Here is a 19504-nt window from a genome sequence, read left to right on the forward strand (position 1 = left end):
GTATATGTTGTGAGTTATTTTCTTGTGGGAATAATAACGGTAACAGAATCAATGTAAGACTCCCCAACTAGGGCATTCAGCCAGTGTGCAGAAGAGAACAAACTGCAAATAAAAAAGCAGTAGTAATAATAAATAAATAAGCAATAAAAATGGAGAACGTGAGATGAAGAGTCTTTGAACGTGAGTCCATAGGTTGTGTGAACATTTCAATGATGTGGCAAGCGAAGTTGAGTGAAGTTATCCCCTCTGGTTCAAGAGCCTGATGGTTGAGGGTAGTAACTGTTACAGAACCTGGTGGTGTGAGTCCTGCGACAGTGTTTCATTTTAATGTGCTCAGCGGTTTGTGGGGTTTAACCCGTGATGCACCGAGCTGTATCCACTACTTTTTCTATGATTTTCCATTCAAGGGCATTGCTGTTTCCTTACCAGACTGTGATACAGCCAGTCACGCATCTGTAGAGGTTTGTCAAAGTTTTAGGTATCATGCTGAATTGCTGTAAACTCCTAAAGAAGTGGAGGCGCTTCCTTGCTTCATTCATTTGGTTAACATTTAATACTTGGTGGGGAAATTCTAGGCAGTTTCCAGAGTTGGTTACATGGTCGGCACAACATTGTGGGCTGAAGGGCCTGTAATATGCTGTAGATTTCTATGTTCTAAGTACATTACCCTTGTATACCTTTTAAGTCAACCTTGGCACATTTTCTGTTGTGTCCAGTTAAATTTCCCTGAGTGTGTAGGGGAGTATTGAGATTGGAGTGGTGTTGATGAGAATGCAGGGAGAATAAAAACAAAATAACAGGATTAATGTGGGATAAGTAAATGGTGATTGTGATCGGCAAGGATTTAGTGAGCTGAAGGGCTTACTTTTTTGCTCTAAATCTCAGTTAATTTGCACATGTCAGAAGATTGAACAGTACAATACAGCATAGTACAGGCCTTTTGGCCCACAAAGTTGTCCCGCCCTTTTAACATACTCTAAGTTCCATCTAACCCTTCCCTCTTCCATGGCCCTCCATTTTCCTTTCATCCATGTGCCTGTTTGAGATTCTCTAAAATGTCACAAATAAATCTACCACTACTACCATCACTGGCAACGCGTTCCACCCACTCACCACTCTGGGTGGGAGAGAAAAAACTTACCTCATGGTATTCCCCCTATAGTTTCCTGCACTTACCTTAAAATTATGCCCCCTCATATTAGCCATTTCAGCCCTGGGAAAAAGATGCAGGCTGTCCACTCTATCTATGCCTCTTATCACCTTATACCCTTCTGTCAAGTCTCACCCTCCTTCACCCAAAAGAAAAAAGCTCCAGATCACTCAATGTTTTCCTCGTATGATATTCTCTCTAATCCAAGTAGCAGCTTGGTAAATTTCTGCACCTTCTCTAAAGTTTTCACATCCTTCCTATAATGAGGGTACCAGGACTGAAGACAATACTCCAAGTGTGGTCTAACAAGAGTTTTATAGAGCTGCAACAATACCTTGCGGCTCTTGAACTCAATCCACTGACTAATGAGGACAACTGACCCTATCAACTTGCACAGCAACTTTGAAGGATCTATGCACATGGGTCTCAAGATCCCTCGTTACCACACCATTGCTGAGAATTCTGCCATTAACCCTTTAAGTTCAGCCTTCCAAAGTGTATCAGTTCTCATTTTTCCAGATTAAACTCCATCTGCCACTTCACTGCCCAGCTCTGCAACCTGTCAATGTCCCATTGCAATCTACAGCAACACCACACACTATCCACAACACCAAATCTATAAAGTTATTAACCTACTTTTCTACTTCCTCATTCAAATCATGTACAAAAATCACAAAGATCAGGGTTCCCAAAGCAGATCCATGCAGAACACCACTGGTCACTGACCTCTAAGCAGAACATGCTTCATCTACTACCACCCTCTGCTTCTGTGGGCAAACCAATTCTAAGGTCCTGCAGCCAAATTTCCCCGGATCCCATGTCTCCTGACTTTTGGAACCTACCGTGGGGAACCTTGTCAAATACCTTGCTGAAATCCATATACTCCACATGCACTGCTCTACCTTCATCAATTTGATTTCTCACTTCCTCAAATAATTCAATTAGGCTCGTGAGGCGCGGCCTGTCTCTCACAAAGCCATGCCAACTATTCTGAATCAGACAATGCTTCTCCAAAAGCTTGTAAATCCTCTCCCTCAGAATCCTCTCCAGCAGTTGGCCAACACTGACATCAGACTGACTGGACTATAATTCTCAGGATAATCTCTATAACTTTTCTTGAACAAAGGAGTGGCATTTGCCACCCTTCAATCTTCTGGTATTACTCCTGTGGATAGTGAGGATGCAAAGATCATCGCCAAAGGTGCAACTGTCTCTTCCCTCACCTCCCTTTGTAATCTAAGGTACTGTATATCTTGTCCGGTTAGCATGTCAGTATGTCCTGGTGAAAGATTTTTCTTCCCAGCAAACTGCTAAAACGTTGGATTAGCTTGGTTTGAATACAACTCTGAAACCCATTGCAGTTAAATAGAGTTTTGTTTGCTCATGCTGGCAATTAAGCAGGTGAACATAGAAGAGTACAGCACTAGAACAGACCCTTCTGCCTGCTCATGATCCATATACTGTACCTCCATACCCTGCAGGTACATCTGCCTATAAAAAGCGCCTCTTAAATGCCACTATCCTATCTTCTACCACTATTTTATCTGTTTCCACTATCACCTTTGACAGTGCATCCAGGCACCTACCATTCTGTTATTAAACTAAACTTACCCTTTACATTCCCTTTAAACTTTTCCCCTCTTGCCTTAAAGCTATGCCTGCTGAGGCATACCATAAGGCAAAGGTTCTGGCTGCCTATCCTGTCTATCCATCTCATACTTCTATCATGTCAACTCTATTTGCGCTCCAGTTAAATCAATTCAAGTGTATCCCAACTCTCCCTATGGCTTGCACCCCTTAATCCAGGCAACATCCTGGTGAACTACTTCTTCACCCTTTCTAAAGCCTCCACAACCTTCCTGTAATGGCCCAGCCAGAACTGCGTGCAATACTCAAAGTGTGGTCTGATCCAAGTGCATGCAATATGATTGCAAGAGGAAAGACTTTGATTAATCAACTAGTTGCTACTCAGCTGGTTCTTGGACAGTGAGCACAGAAAAAATTACTCCATTGCAGTAATCTTTCAGCTACTGACCATATCGATCACTGTAACTGTATTCTAGCCTGACTCTTTATTTTCAGTAGATTGGACCCATTTAGATTTGTTAAATTCTGAATTCGCATAACAGGGTTATAAATTGTACTCTCAATCCAACTGAAAACTAACCCAATAAGCTCAAGTCCCAATAAGAGACGGTAGTATGATAGTTGTTGTTTCTCTCTCATGCCTTGTGTCACAACAGACAGCAACCTTACCATTTCTTTAGCATTTGTCGACGCTCCACCCAGCACAGGTGAAAACCGTAGGAGGAGCCTGCTGGATTCGAACCATTGACCAGTCACCTTGAAATCTGGTGCAAATGCCACTACAACGCTGGCACAAGTACAACAGTACCATCTAGAATATTAGCCTTTAGTATTTTGGCCAGGAGAAGAATATGTAAGGAAGGTGCAGGCAGATTGTGTGGGCTACTTATCAATCACTTCTCTGGAATGTGCCAGACCTTGTGAAGTTCTGGAAAAGGGCAGCACCTTAGATTTCCTATTCAATCAGCCATTCATTGCAGTCACACTGAAGGGCAGATGTCAAGTGGATGACAGACTACAGAAAGAGAAAGATTAAGGTATTAGGACCATTAGCTACATCTGTTCTCAACCTACAAGAATAATCTGAAATATAGAAGCAGTTTTGTGTCCGATTATTCGGAAGTATCACCCTGATGTGGGGGTCCTGCAGTGTTCGTGGTTGCGGTCGCTAATCATTTTTTAGTGCAGCTTGTAAAGTGCTCTTCTTGAGTGTTAAAGTAATCCACAATGACAATATTAGTGACTGAAGGATTGTCAGTGGAGTTGTAGAATCTACCAGGAACATGCTTTGCAATCCAATTTAATGTATGCACGGATTCATAAGAGATGAACTTAGAACCATAAGAAATACACAGGTTTGGATGCTGTAGTTCAAAGTTCAAGGTACATTTATTATGAACGTACACGTCACCATATACAACCCTGAAATTAATTTTCTTGTAGGCATACTCAATATATCTACAGAATAGTAACTATAGAAGAATCAATGAACAGCCACTCAACCTGGGCATTCAACCAGAGCGCAAATGCAAAAAGAAAGAAATAATAATAATTAAATAAATAAACAACATACTCTATATCGAGAACATGAGGTGAAGAGTCCTTGAAAGTGAGTCCATTGGTTGTGGGAGCATTTCAGTGATGGAGCAGGTGAAGTTGATAAATTTATCCACTTTGTTGAAAGAACCTGATGTTTTGAGGGGTGGAAACTGTTCCTAAGCCTGGTGATGTGGTCCTGCTGGCAGCAGTGAGAAGAGAGCATGTCCTGGGTGGTGGTCTGAAAAATATTGATAATGACTGGGGTCGCCCGTCTTGTAAAGACACTGCCCAGAAGAAGGCGATGGCAAAGCACTTATGTCGAAAAATTTGCCACGCCGCTTGATGATATTGAAATTGAGATTACTATAGGACCTAGTAAGACTTTTTTGACAGCCTCTTCTTATTCTTGCAGAGTAGTGGAAGGGAAGGGTAAATTTTTACTTTTTTTTGTTGAGGTGCAGTGCAGAATTGGCATTGCGGGCCCTTCGAGCCACACCACTCAGCAGTCCCCCGATTTAACCCTAACCTAATCTCTCTCTCTCCCAGTGTAGAGTGCCCTCCCGCTTCAAATTATCCACCATTGTCCCTGTACCAAAAAAGACCAAGGACACATGCCTGAACGACTGGTGCCCTGTCGCGCTGACCTCAACAATAAGCAAATACTTTGAGAGGCTGGTCAAGGACTACATCTGCAGCTTGCTACCACCCACACTGGACCCCCTACAATTCGCCTACCGACACAGCTGATCGACAGTTGACGCAATAGCTACTGCTCTACATGCCATCCTTGCACATCTGGAGAAGAAGGATGCTTCTGTGAGAACGCTGTTCTTGGACTACAGTTCAGCATTCGACACCATAGTTCCCTCCAGGCTCAACAGGAAGCTCAGAGTCCTTGGCCTTGACCCTGCCTTGTGCAGCTGGGTCCTGGACTTCCTGTCAGATCACCAGCAGGTGGTAAGAGTGGGCTTCCTCGCCCCCACACCTCTGACTCTCAATACAGGAGCCCCTCAGGGCTGTGTACTAAGTCCCCTCCTGTACTCCTTGTATACCCATGACTGTGTCACCACCCACAGCTCTAATGAGCTAATTAAATTTGCCAACGACACTACATTGATTGGCCATATTTCAAACGATAACAAGGTAGCCTACAGGGAAGAAGTCATCTCTCTGACACAGTGGTGTCAAGAGAACAACCTCTCCCTCAATGTCGCAAAAACAAAGGAGTTGGTTATGGATTACAGGAGGAATGGAGTCGGGCTAACCCCCATTGACATCAATGGATCTGGGGTTGAGAGGGTAAACAGCTTTAAGTTTCTCAGCATCCACATCACCGAGGATCTCGCGTGGGCTGTACACACCAGCTGAGTGGTGAAAAAGGCACAACAGTGCTTCTTTCACCTCAGACAGTCGAAGAAGTTTGGTATGGGCCCCCAAGTCTTAAGGACTTTCTGCAGGGGTACAACTGAGAGCATCCTGACTGGCTGAATCACTGTCTGGTATGGGAACTGTACCTCCCTTAATCGCAGGATTTTGCAGAGAGTGGTGTGGACAGCCCAGCGCATCTGCAGTTGTGAACTTCCCACTATTCAGGACATTTGCAAAGACAGATGTGAAAAAAGGCCCTGTAGGATCACTGGGGACCCAAGTCACCCCAACCACAAACTACCAGCTGCTACCATCCGGGAAACGGTACTGCAGCATAAAAGCCAGGACCAAGAGGTCCAAGAGAGCCAGGACAGCGTCTTCCACTAGGCCATCAGACTGATGAACTCACACTAATTTGAGTGCATTTCTATATTACATTGACTGTTCTATTTATTATAAATTACTATGATTGCACATTTAGATAGAGACGTAATGTAAAGATTTTTACTCCTCATGTATGTGAAGGATGTAAGAAATAAAGGCAGTTCAATTCAACAATTCCCAATGACCAATTAACCTACCAACCGGTATTTCTTCAGACTGTGGGAGGAAACTGGAGCATCTGGAGGAAACCCACGTGGCCACAAGCTCCTTACAGACAGCAGCGGGAATTGATGAACACATCATTGTTGCAGTGTCTGTGTAAACAATTAAACTACACAGAAGTGCTTAATGTTGATTTATTTACTTTTTCAGGGACTTGCCATGCTGAACTTTGTTGTGAAGTATACACCGGAGAGACAGGCCTATCTAAGGCCTCATCATGACTCCTCTACTTTCACAATCAACATTGCCTTAAATAATAAAGGAATAGATTACCAGGTGCGTTAAACATGCATTGTACTTGGATGTTGAAGATCTTGCTATCAAAGACCTATATTTCCGCTTTAATTTCGGCTGCTGTCTACGTGTGATTAGTGTAACTGTCAAACTGATACAGGGGCCCTCGGCTATTCAAATAGATTTGATGAGGGAGTTGAGCATAATATATCCAAGTTCGCAGATTACCAGTAAGGTGCAAAAATAACATGTACAGAAGCTTGAAGGGTAAGCCATCCAAGCCCTAGCTCAGGAGTTGAGGAACGGTGAAAGGATCCACTTTAATAGGAAGAACAAAGCAGAATATTTCTAGAAGATAGAAGTTCCCCCTCATGTTTAGGGGTAACATGAGGGGGAACTTGTTTACTCAGAGAGTGGTAGCTGTGTGGAACGAGCTTCCAGCTGAAGTGGTTGAGGCAGGTTCGATGTTGTCGTTTAAAGTTAAATTGGACAGCTATATGGACAGGAAAGGAATGGAGGGTTATGGGCTGAGTGCAGGTCGGTGGGACTAGGTGAGAGTAAGAGTTCGGCACGGACTAGAAGGGCCGAGATGGCCTGTTTCCATGCTGTAATTGTTATATGGTTATATGATAGAGACTGGTACTTGGAAGGATTCAGGCTAGCACAGACCCATGTAAGTTAAAAAAAAATTAGAAGGCAGTAGAAATTTTGTCTCTTCTACAAAGGGGTTGTGCATGGAGATAAATTTTGCAAATATTTTACAAAGTTTAGATTTCCTAACTCAGAAAAGGTTATTTGAACACAAACTGAAATGCTGAGAGAGCTCAGCCAGTCAGGTCAAGCAGTATCTATCTACCAAAGGAATCAGTTACTATTTCCGGTCAAAGATCCTCTATCAGTTCCAGAATTTCTGTCTTTGGTTCATATTCTAGCATCTGCAGCTTTAGCTGATTTCCACAAAAGGAGATACTTGCGTTGGAGGATTTGAGTGGATAGATTCACAGGATGAGACATCCCCAATAGGATGCATAGAGCTTGCATTCTCTGCGGCTTGGAAGAATGCAGTAGGTAAGATTCTCAGGAGACGTGGAGAGGGAGTCCCTGTAGGTCAACAATCCCCAACATAGGCTGCAACTTCAGGATAAGGGGTTGTCTGTTCAGGACTTGGATGAGAAGAGTTCTCACTCAGATGATTGTGACCCTTGGAAGCCACTGTCTTAGAGACTGTGCTTAGGCAATTGTCCTGCATGTTCGAGATTGAAACTAATGGAATCAACGGATTTGGGAATAGAACAAGAATATTCAGCTGTTCAGCCACAATGTTATTGAAGAGCAGTCCTGGTAATTCCCAACGCACTAGTCACTTAGATTGACAACTCACAGAGCAATACATATTGCGTCTCCAACAAGTCATTTTTGACCCGGATTTCCCAGCCTCAGATCAAAGAAGAGCTCAAAAATAGAATGGAGGAAATAGCAGCCAAACCTTTGGAATGCAAAATAATTTTCATTTCAAATATTTCTAAAGAATTTGTTTATCATCATAATATATCTAAATCTTGTCTGCAAATCAGAATAACTGGGTCTCGACCTTGCCTGCACTTGCCACAAGCAGCTGATTAACCTGCAGCCTGGCTTCAGCAGCCAGCCTTCAGAGCAAAGCAAATGTAACGCAGACATAGGGAGTGCCTCTTGTGATTCCACTCCCAAGAATGCCTTGAGCCTTTAGGCTGCTCATTGCTGCCAAAGTCATTAGCCATTTATTCGTTGATTCATTGAAATATACTGGCATATATTTTAAATGGTTCTAAATTTAAATTATTTGAAATTAACTTAAAATGAGGTCAATAAAAGTATAGATAAAGCACTTATCTTTTGAATCAAGTTTGATTCCATTCAAATGAGTGGGGCCGTAGAGTCTATGCTACCAATCCCTAGTGTAAAGTTGAATCTCCACCTCTGGTCTAAAGCGTCTTATGGATTCACAAACAAGAGAGCATCTGCAGATGCTGGAAATCCAAGCAACACACTCAAAATGCTGGGGGAGCTCCAGGAGGCCAGGCAGCATCTATGGAAAAGAGTAAACAGTCGATGTTTTGGGCCGAGACCCTTTAGCGGGACTCGAGAAAGAAAGATGAGGAAGAGAGTTAAACGGTGGGGGGAGGGGAGGAAGAAACACAAGGTGACAGGTGAAACTGGTGTAATGCTCAGCTGGATTGGCTCGTATTCATCTAGGGGAAACCCCGTCCGCCGTCCACCTTGTCTCCCAGTTACATCGGTTGCTGTATAACTGCCACCTGATTCAGCTTCAAACATCAATCATCAGCCAGCACACAATGTACGTTTTACCAATTACACTTTATAGATATTGCTAAATCTATGAGATTAATAGAAGTTCAGTACAAGAAAGGAATGGAAAAGGTGCCAGACTTATCAAAGTTCAATTTCTTCGTGCACACGTTGGAGCTCGGGGACCGCTTCAGGACCACTCTGACCCCGTCGACTCACAGCTCGCGACCACCCAGAGTGATCAGCCTGAGCTTTCCCCGCACGTCCGTCGTCCTCACGGTCTCTCCTCCAACTCCCCCTCCAAAAGCCCCTGGTTCCCAGCCATATGAGACAGCGTATCACCCCAAGAAAGAGTAACATGGACACCCATTGTTCATTTACTCTGCTATCTGTTATAACCCAAGCAGTGCTAGCTAGAGACTTTATCAGCATTTAACATAACAAAGAAGCCATTTTGATTAACATACGCAGTAACATTAAAGAAGAAACCCCTTACACTGGGGAAGAGGGGTGAAGTAAAGAGCTGGGAAGTTGATTGATGAAAGAGATACAGGGCTGGAAAAGGGGAGTATAACAGGAGAATTCTGATGAAGGGTCTCGGCCCAAAACGTTGGCAGTTTATTCTTTCCATAAATACTGCCTGGCCTGCTTGAGTTCCTCCAGCATAGTGTGTGTGTGTGTGTGTTGCTTAGTTGTATTGGTCCATGGCATAACAAGGTTGGGAACCTCCCGACTTAGAACAAACTCCCTCTCAACATCAGAGCTCCCAAGAATTTGTACCTTTCATTCTTCCAACTTTCTCGAACCTCCACGTTGTAGTGCACAGATTAACGAGCCAGAAATGAGCACATCTGCAAGCAGGTCATTGCCGGGAGTGTCCATGGAACTGGCAGCTGTTCAGGAGGTTTCATCTCCTGGCTCACGATCTAGTTCATACTGCAATAGTGTATGTTTCATGACCAAAATGCCATGTCATTTCATCTAAAGATACTTTTATTTTGGCACTCGTACCAAGGATTGTATTTCTTTGTGTCACTTGCTTTTGCTTTTCCCTCTCAGCATCCATGATTCCAGCTGAGAGTAGGCATTCAAGTCAGTGAATTGTGCCAATGAGTAAACTTTGCCACATTTTTGTCAATTGGCTGGCATCACATCATTATTTGGGATGAACTGTTGCTCCATTAACCCAATAAGTTATAATAACCCAATGGCACATTTGCATGGTGGGAGGAATATGGCACTATCAGCACCCCCCAGGATTTTCATGTGGTAATTTTGCTTCCTGTGATAAAGTGGTTGTAATTATTAGGAGTTTTAAGCACACTGTAAATGGTATTTCAAATAGGACATAAGAAAACAGGAGCAGGAGTAGGCCAATTAACCCCCCACGCTTGTCCTCCCATTTCATATAATCAAGGCTGATCTGCTGAAGTCTTCATCTATTCTATGCCAGTTTCCTGTAGCCCAAAGTTCCCTGACTTTTCAAAAATGTATCTACTTCCTGATTAATTACCCCAGTAATCTAACCACAACCCTCTGGGGCAGAGGATTGTTAACCATATGCTATCCAGTGCACTACAGTCCAATGTCTATGTTCAGGGACTGTAGTGTAAGGATTCCCATTTGATGTGAGTTTATTTTTATGTTTGAAACCTCCCATCTTTACAAAGAGAGACTGACTTAACGAGAAGAGCCAAAGTATAGATTGTTAAGTAGCTTTATTTCATATATGGTGTCAGAAAGCAAAGCAGTTAGAACAATTTCTACTAGACTACCTTCTTTCCTAAGGAGAGAAAGCAAATTTCCTGACTTAATTGTTCTTGCCATGTCTTTATTGTTAAGCAACTACTAACTACAAGATCAGCTGTTTTAGCTTCTACCTCCTCTGCTTTGATCACAATTCATTTGCCGTGAGGATGACTGTTTCCCTTAATACCGACCTCAGGAAATGAAGGGAATGATGTCTCTTGATATCTTCTAATGGTGAAGTACACATTTTCTCAATCACACTTGGTATTATTTCTTCCAAAGAACATATTCTTAGGCTACTGATTTAATGTGCCCAATCATTGAATTAATGGACCCTCTGCTGAATACTAAACACTAAAGCATTTAACTAGAGTGAGAGTTGGATAGTTTTAAATTCACCTGCTTGGCAGTAAACCAGCTGGAATGGGTTGAATATCCATTTTTCTCTTCACCCAGTTTTATCCTTGATAGAAAATATTAGCTTAAAATCATCTGGATTCTGTTTGGGATCCTTTTCAGCATGAAACAACGAGGCAATAGCAGAGGTCAAGGTCTCATCTAGAAGCGTTGTTCATGGGCAGAAATGTACTATCAATCAATGATTAACCACTGCATTTGGAAGGAAATGGCGAAAGAATCTTGCATAAAAATGTGGTAGACTGCCAGTGATGGTAGTTAGAATTTTCTGGTAATTAGCATCATTTGTAAACCTTCAGCAATTGTTGCAGGAATTAGTTATCATCCATGAAGGATGGATAGCAGGATAGTGAGCTAATGCAATAGAGATTTCACAAACTACTCAGAGCATCTCAAGTCCCTGTCAACTATAGCAGATCTATAATTCCAGCATGCATACATATAGGGTATGAAGCTGATCTTCAAAAGGTTTATTCCTGCATCAAACACTCTTTTAAGGCCATAAAATGTAAATGTAGAGAATGCATTCTCCTCATCAAACAAGTGGCCACCTTTTGTTACAGTGTTTAAACATGAGATGTACAAAGGTTCATTTATTATCAATGTATACAGCTCTGAAATTCTTCTTCTCCAGATAGCCATGAAACCACGAAAGAAAAGAATGGCGGTGCAATCATTAACCCCCAAATCGCCCCACCCCGCACAAAAATTGAAAACTGATGGAACAGGTACATCAAACCCCAAATTCCCCCTCCCTGCACACAAATAAAGAAAGATTGGGTGAAAAACATAGAATATAAAAAATCTATAAGACTGCGGATACGATAGGGTCTTTTGAGAGACTTTTGGATAGGTACACGGAGCTTAGAAAAATAGAGGGCTATAGGTAAGGCTAGTAATTCTAAGGTAGGGACATGTTCAGCACAACTTTGTGGGCCAAAGGGCCTGTATTGTGCTGTAGGTTTTCTATGTTTCTGTGCAATAAAGTCTCTAGTCAAAGTCAGTATCCAAGACACAAACAGCCTGGGGAACATTCTCTGGGCACAGTGGCAGGCCTTTCCCTCTGCGGAAGTGGAGTGATCTCCTAGCAATCAAAAGCCAGTGTTCACCTTCCACATTCGCCTCAAAGTTTCCGTCTCCCTCGTCACTTCAATCGGTAAACACTGGAAGCTTCAGTTTGCAACCCAAGTTGAATATCAGCTTGTACCCTGCAGCTTTCTCGCCACAAGGTTCACACACACACACTGCCTCTGCCTCCCGGAACACTCCCAGAGACTGCAGAGCGCTGAAACACCCAAATGATCTTCAAGCTGCAAATCACGGGCTCCAACAGTTCCAGAATCTCAGTGAAGATTTAAAAATCTGTTGTAAAAGACATAATAGAAGTGAAATCTATGGTTTCAGCATCTATCAAGAAAATGTCGACTGAAGGAGCTTTGTACAGAAACACCATCTTGACGGAAATACATTTATATGTTTATGTAAATGACATTTTGAAGTTCAAACTAAATCTATAGTCAAAGTACATATGCCTGTACATCATATACTACCCCGAGGTTCATTTTCCTGTGAGCATTCACAGTAGATCAAAGAAATACAATAGTATCAGTGAAAAACTACACACAAAAAGACTGAGAAACAACCAACGTACACAAGAAGACAAACTGTACAAATACAAAAATAGATAAATTAATAAATATTGAGATCATGAGCTGTAGAGTCGTTGAAGGTGAGTCCACAGATTGCGGACTAGTTTGTTGTTGAGGTGAGTGAAGTTATTTATTCTGGTTGAAAGGTAAAAACTGTTCCTGAACCTGGTGGCATAGGATCTCCTTCCCTATGGTAGTGGCGAGAAGAGAGCATGGCCTGGATGGCAGGGTTCCTTGCTGATAGATGCAGCTTTTTTTATGGCAGCGCTCCTTGTAAATGTACTCAATGGTGAGGGGAGTTTTTCCTCTGATGGACTGGGCTGTATTCAGTTTCTGTAGGCTTTTCCATTCCTGGGCCACTTACTGACACCTCTGTGAAAGTGTAGCTGTTCACAAATATAACTTGTATTTCTTCGCAGGGTGGAGGCTGCAAATTCCATCGATATAACTGTGCTGTGGAGTCCCCCAGGAAAGGATGGAGTTTCATGCATCCAGGAAGATTAACGCATCTTCACGAAGGGCTCCCAACTACAAATGGAACACGATACATTGCAGTGTCTTTTGTTGATCCATAGAACTCCAATGTCTTTGCATCCTAATGAATACCCAGAAAGTGACTATAGGCCCTTCTCTTGAAGCTCTCGACATCCAGTTCATTAAATATATTTTAAAACAGATGTTTGAATTTTTCTGTTATGACCCAGAAATGAATTTTATTTTAAAACAGATTTCTATTAAACTTGAATGCTATTTGTATGAAGGTAAGTGTCAGTAAAAAAGGTGCTAGGCAGAAAAGCTTCATTGTAAAAGTTATGAAGTGCCTCTTCCTGTTGAACTGCTGAAGGGCATCTCCCAGAGACCTGTGAGTCAGTGTTGTTTTAGAGTCTTATGTTAAGATGATACAGAAGCCAAATCTGCAAATTTAGTCTGTTCAAGGTATTTTAATAGCCTTTATATTACCTGTTTCTTGCCTCTGGAAAAAAGGGTTTTCACTAATGTTTTCATTCGGACCAGTTGTGTTCAATATAGCAGCCACAGGGAACCCCCTTGCCACTGCGATTAGAGGAATAGGCCAACTTAAATAAATCTGCATAAGTCAACTGACATTGTTCAGCTACAGAGAGACAAAATATTTTGCCCGTAAGCTATTTACTGCCGGTTCCTTCTGCCTGCAAAATTAATTACTCAATCTAGTCACTTTAAATTACTTTCTTATTTTGCAGCCTGCTTTATTTTTTGAAAGAAGGGTTTGCACAACCAGTTCAGCAACACCAAACTAAAAGCTGGCTCTTTATAAGCAGATTTTAAGTTTTTGTCTTTTGCTTATATACGTACAAAACACTTTCCTAATTGATAAAAGAAATCTCTGACAAGTTCATTTTCTGTTACCTGGTGTAAGACACCTTATTCACAATGAATCTATTTTGACACAATAAACTACACAACAGTAGCTCTGATACAGTGTACTGTGTGTGACCTGCCTGGGGACAGGTGGGCTAGAGTTAACTTATTCTGCCAATTGTTCTTAAGTTGAAATAAAAGTGATGTTTTGTAAACGAAGATTTGGTTGTGTCATTCAGTGAATAGGATTTTTTCAATAACAAGTGGCCAGGGGTAATTTTCTGTGGACGTTACTACAGGAGAGAAACTGGCTGTTTGGCCCTTCTGGTCTGTGCTGACTTGGTCTTTTACCTAGTCCAATCTATCTGCACCAGGACCATACCCCTTTCATCCAGCTACCTATCCAAGCATCTCTTAAATGTTATAATTGAACACCTATTTACCACATCTGCTGACATCTCGATCCACATGCACCAAACTGAGTGAAGAAATTACCCCTCAGATTCCTCTTAAATCTAAACCTTTTAACCTAGTCTTAAGTCTCTGGTTCTAGTCTCGCACAACCCAAGGGTGAAAAAAGTTCACAGCACTTTTATGGATTTCTGTATTGTGGAAATAGACCCTTGGTCCAATCTTCCAAAGTACAGTGTTATTGTGAAATGATCCTGATCCAATCAAATTGTTTCAGAAAACTAAAAAGCTAGTTGCCCTAATAAACATTTTCACCTAACGCTACTGCCAGTGGAGACTGCTGATGACAGCAAATATAAGAGTCATCAACAGTCCTTAAAACCTCTCTTGACCACATTTCACATCCACTATGTTGATCCAAAAAACTGTTCTCAAGTAAAGCAATGTTCTCGCATTCCTCTTGTTTTGGACTCATAATGAGATCGAATATAAAAGAGTACACAAGTTCATTCCATCAATGCAGAGGCATGGAGAAAGTACAGCAACGAAACAGACCTTTTAATGCATCAAGTCTCTACTAAGCCATCTAAACTGCCTACTCCCATTGACCTGCACTGGGACCATAGTCCTCCATTTCCCTCCCTACCGCCCATGTATCTATCCAAACTTCTCTTCAATGTTGAAATCGAGATTGCATGGAGCTCCTGCACTTGTATTTCATTCCACAAACTCACAACCCTCTATAACCATATAACAATTACAGCACTGCATTCTCTGAGTGAAGAAGTTTTGCTTCATGTTCCCCTTAAACTTTTCACCTTTCACCCCTAACTCATGACGTCTTGTAGTCCCTCCCAACCTCAGTGAAAATGCCTGCTTGCATTTACCCTTTCGATACCTTTCATAATTTTGTATACCTCCACCAAATCTCCTCTCAGTCTCATTTTATATCCATAATCAGTTAATTTCCTGTCACATGGAAAAATTGCCAGAGCATCGCGGCTTTAATTAGCTTTGTTAACACATAAACCATTACTGCACCAGCTTTTATTAAGCAATGTTAATTGCACATATCACAGAGTATTCATAAACTATTAGTCCCCAATTTTTTTTAATGCCATGGGCCAATACCATTAGGAACCACTGAATTAGAATCTGTAATATCACTATTATAAACCAATTACAAAGTTCTTACCATCTTCCATGTCACACAACACCTATTGAGTCATTGCTGACCAACAAGCAACAATTTACAAACACAAGAAAATCTGCAGATGCTGGAAATTGAAAGCAACACACAAAATGCTGGTGGAACACAGCAGATCAGGCAGCATCTATGGAAAAGAGTAAACAGTCGACATTTTGGACTGAGATACTTCATCAGGACTAATCCATAATAAAGAGCTTCAGTCTGGAACTTTGACTGTTTAATCCTTTCCATAGATGCTGCCCGGCCTGCTGAGTTCCTCCAACATTTTGTCTGTGTTGCTAAGCAACAATTTACTCTAAATGTACTAGTTTTTTTTATTTACCAACAGTCCCATCAACTTCAATCTCATCTCCCCACCCCACCCCCACTCCGCTATATTCTAGGAATTACTTACATACCGGGGGCAATTAACTAATGATCACTGGTTCTCCCAAATCTCACTTTTTTAAAATATGTAATGAAATTGGCACACAGGAGAGGCTTTTTTTTCCAGTAGTGGGGGAGTCTGGGACCAGAGGGCTCAGCAGCAGAATACAAGGATATCCCTTTAGAACAGAGATGAGGTGCAATCTCTCTAGCCTGTGGAGATGAATCTGTGGAATTCATTGCCACGTTTGGCTGTGGAAACCAAATCACTGGATAGATTTAAAATAGAGTTTGATAAGTTTTTCATTAATGAGGGTGTTAAAAGTTACACGGAGAAGGCAGGAGAACTGGATTGAGAGGGATAAAAAAAATCACCTATGAAGGAATGGTAGAACAGACTTGACAGGCTGAATGGCCTTATTCTGCTCCTATATCTTCAGGGCTTATCCAAGGCTAGAGGAGGAATATGCAAACTCCACATAGACAGCACAAGAGGTCAAGATCAAACCCAGGCGACTGGAGTTGAGGCAGCAACTCTCTGGGGCACTCTGCTGTCAATACAAGAGTCTGAGTAAATTAATTCAGTAAGAGGGCCGTAAAGTAAATAGCAGTCACAGGTCCTGGTGCCGCGGAAATCAAATCTATTTCTTATTTCTGTGGCTGCAACCTTGCTGCATCTGCGCACCGAACGTTCAGTGAATTCTCATCACCAAACCTGTAATCGATAGTGAGTGAAAGCCAGCCAGTGCTGCCAGTCATGTCATTAGACAACGTTACTGACGTTTGAGTGGCTAACACCATTAATCCCAATTGTAAATTGTCTTTGGAGTCGCAGACTAGAAGCACCGCTGTGTTGGTGAGGTTACAGTTTAATAGAGTGAGATTCCTGAGATCAACTCTTGTCTGTTGGGACCAGGAATTGTTCTTGACTTCCATGCCAAAAACTACTTCCAGCATCAGTCCAGCAGCCCATGCTGAGCAGTGTGAACTGAACCTACTTCAACTTACAGGAACGTATCATATATATATATGACTGTGAGTAACAGCGGTTGGACAGCAGCAAGTTTGTCGGGTGTTTCATGTGTTCCAAAATATATAAACTTTTTCCAAATAAAATCAAAATAATGTAATGCAGAATATACATTTTCAGACAAGCCATGGTATTGTGAGTATTTAACTGTTAGCACGTCAAACATTTACAACCTTAAAACAAATAGATTCTGAGGTTTAAAACAGATTAAAACTCATTTGTTATGAGGGTTGTCCCGCTTGGTGGCGCAATAATATCAGCGCCGGACTCCGGAGCAAAGGTTCCCAAATTCGAATCCAAGTCGGATTGAGCGTCGAGCTAGCTCGTAAAAACAGGAACAGCTTGCTACGCAAACCGTCAAAAAGATAACTCGATAACTCCACTGCCAAATTAAGGGCTATTCTTCTTCTCTTCTTGTTATGAGGGTCCTAAACTAATGCCTGACTTGAGTCCCTGCAGTGACTGCGCCTGAATTCAGCATGCCTTACTGGTTTTTAAAGCATGCTAGTTTTACAAATCATTCAGGGCAACACTGCTTCGAAATGGCAAAGAGCTTTATTAATGATTGAGTGCATCTTTCACTGTGTTGATGGTTTCCAACAGCCAGTAATAATGTCTGCCTCTGTGCTTGGGATGGACGTTGACAAATAAATCTACAGCTCTTCTGAATGTCCTTTTAGAACTGAGATGCGGAGAAATTACTTTAGTCAGAGGGTGGTAAATCTATGGAATTTGTTGCCACGAGCAGCTGTGCAGGCCGTATTTAAGGCAGAGATAGATAGGTGCATGGGCGTATTTAAGGCAGAGATAGATAGGTGCATGATTAGCCAGGGCATCAAACCGTCTGTATGCAAGTGTGGATGCACACTTATCCAAAGTGAGGGTGGGGGCGGGGGGGGGGTGCGGGACACTGGCAGACTGTTGCCAAGAGCTAGACACTGAAATCTTTATCAGACTTGTGTCTTGTGAGTCCTTCTTTCTGGAAAAAAAATGAGAGGATCGAAGTGAAGTTTGTTCATTCAGCTGTCCTTGTGATTTCAGTGGTGGAGTGGGAGGTCTGATAAATCTGCATCTGTTCAGCATGTGCTACATTTAATACACTGGTAATTACTCCAAGCACAACCATCCCAGTCTTTTGTTACCCTCACTCACAATGAGTACGGAAACAACAAAGTAAATCCACATAGAAACTGAACTCCCCAGCACTGTAATGGTGTTATACTAGCCACCACTGTGCTGCCCTCAAGAAATATGGAACACTTCACGAATTTGCATGTTAATTTTAATTGAACTTAATTTAATTTAAATTTGCACTTAAGGGTGGATCTCACTGGACTCTGAGGTGGGGTGAATCAGTGAGAATGCTCTTCTGCACCTGGACTAGGTACATACAGGAGTTGGGAAACCACAGGAATAGAACCAAACCAGCAAGAGTGGCTTCATAAGATAACACAACCTCTACCTTTATTCAAAAACAAGTAATGTATTTTCTATCAAAGAGGATTTGTATTTCAAATTGGATTTTTGGTGTTTTAGATTTAATTTGCTTTTTTGTGGTTATTTTCAAAGGACTTATTTTTCAGCACAAAGACAGAATATTTCTCATGGCAGTCATTACACCTGTTTTTATTTATTCATTCCATGAGTGAAACAACCTACATTGTACAAGTGACCTATAATCAATCTCAGAATTGGAAATTAGATCCCTGTCACACACCCTGTATAAAAAGAACTCTGGTCATATATTCAGAAAAATAATGTTGAGACAGCTGGTGCTTTGAGAATATCATTTATTTGAGCAGTGTTAGTTCCATCCTTGCCTTTATAAACATCAGAAGCTAGGAACAGGGTTCTGTGGTTATCAAACACCCACTCATTTAACCAACCTTCCACCTGATTCTGACAATTCTGACAGGAGATTCCTCTATCCTAAAGTACATTTTTTTAATTACCCTTTAGAAATGATTGCAAGAGACATCTCTTTTACTGATATTTTACTTATTTTGAAAGACATTACCAATTCCTACCATATCTTCAGGTTCTGTGGAGGCAGTGCGGTCTGTAATGTCACTATTCCCCATTTTAGCGTCAATGAATTTTGGAGCATTAATGCGTTCTCAGTTTCATTTCCAAGAAATTATGAATTTAGCTGAAGGCTGGGAAAATGCAAAGCCACTGAGTATACTTACTAATGTTGTTTGTTGACTGCGTAAAAAGCTGCGGAAAGTTGCCAATTCTGCCTGGTTCATCATGGGCACTAGCCTCCTCAGCATACCTTCAAAATACAATGCCTCATAAAGGTGGCATACAGAGGTGAGATAGATCAGCTGGTTGAGCGGTGCACAGCAACAACCACGCACTCAGTGTCAGTAAGATGAAGGATTTGATTGTGGACCTCAGGAAAGGAAAGTAGAGGGAACACACATCAGTCCTCATCAAGGGATCAGAACTGAAAATGGTGAGCAGTATTAAATTCTGGGTGTCAACACCTTTGAGGATTGAGCCTGGGCCCAACATAGTGATGCAATTACATATGTAGCACAATAGTCTTGTCTGCA

The 19504-nt window shown here is 41.8% G+C and overlaps 1 protein-coding gene across 3 annotated transcripts in view; it reads left to right on the forward strand.

Moving 5' to 3' along the window:
• The window catches only part of plod2 (procollagen-lysine, 2-oxoglutarate 5-dioxygenase 2), a 228934-nt gene extending 214795 nt beyond the window's left edge, over positions 1 to 14139 (forward strand). For all 3 annotated transcript variants that reach the window (XM_063045397.1, XM_063045398.1, XM_063045401.1), the window contains 2 exons: positions 6401 to 6526; positions 13008 to 14139. In XM_063045397.1, the coding sequence (XP_062901467.1) occupies positions 6401 to 6526; positions 13008 to 13163 (282 nt within the window). In that variant the 3' untranslated portion in view covers positions 13164 to 14139. The remainder of the gene's footprint in view (positions 1 to 6400; positions 6527 to 13007) is intronic.
• The last annotated feature ends 5365 nt before the right edge of the window (positions 14140 to 19504 follow it).

Source organism: Mobula hypostoma, chromosome 4 (genome assembly GCF_963921235.1).
Source record: "Mobula hypostoma chromosome 4, sMobHyp1.1, whole genome shotgun sequence".
NCBI classification, from domain to species: domain Eukaryota; kingdom Metazoa; phylum Chordata; class Chondrichthyes; order Myliobatiformes; family Myliobatidae; genus Mobula; species Mobula hypostoma.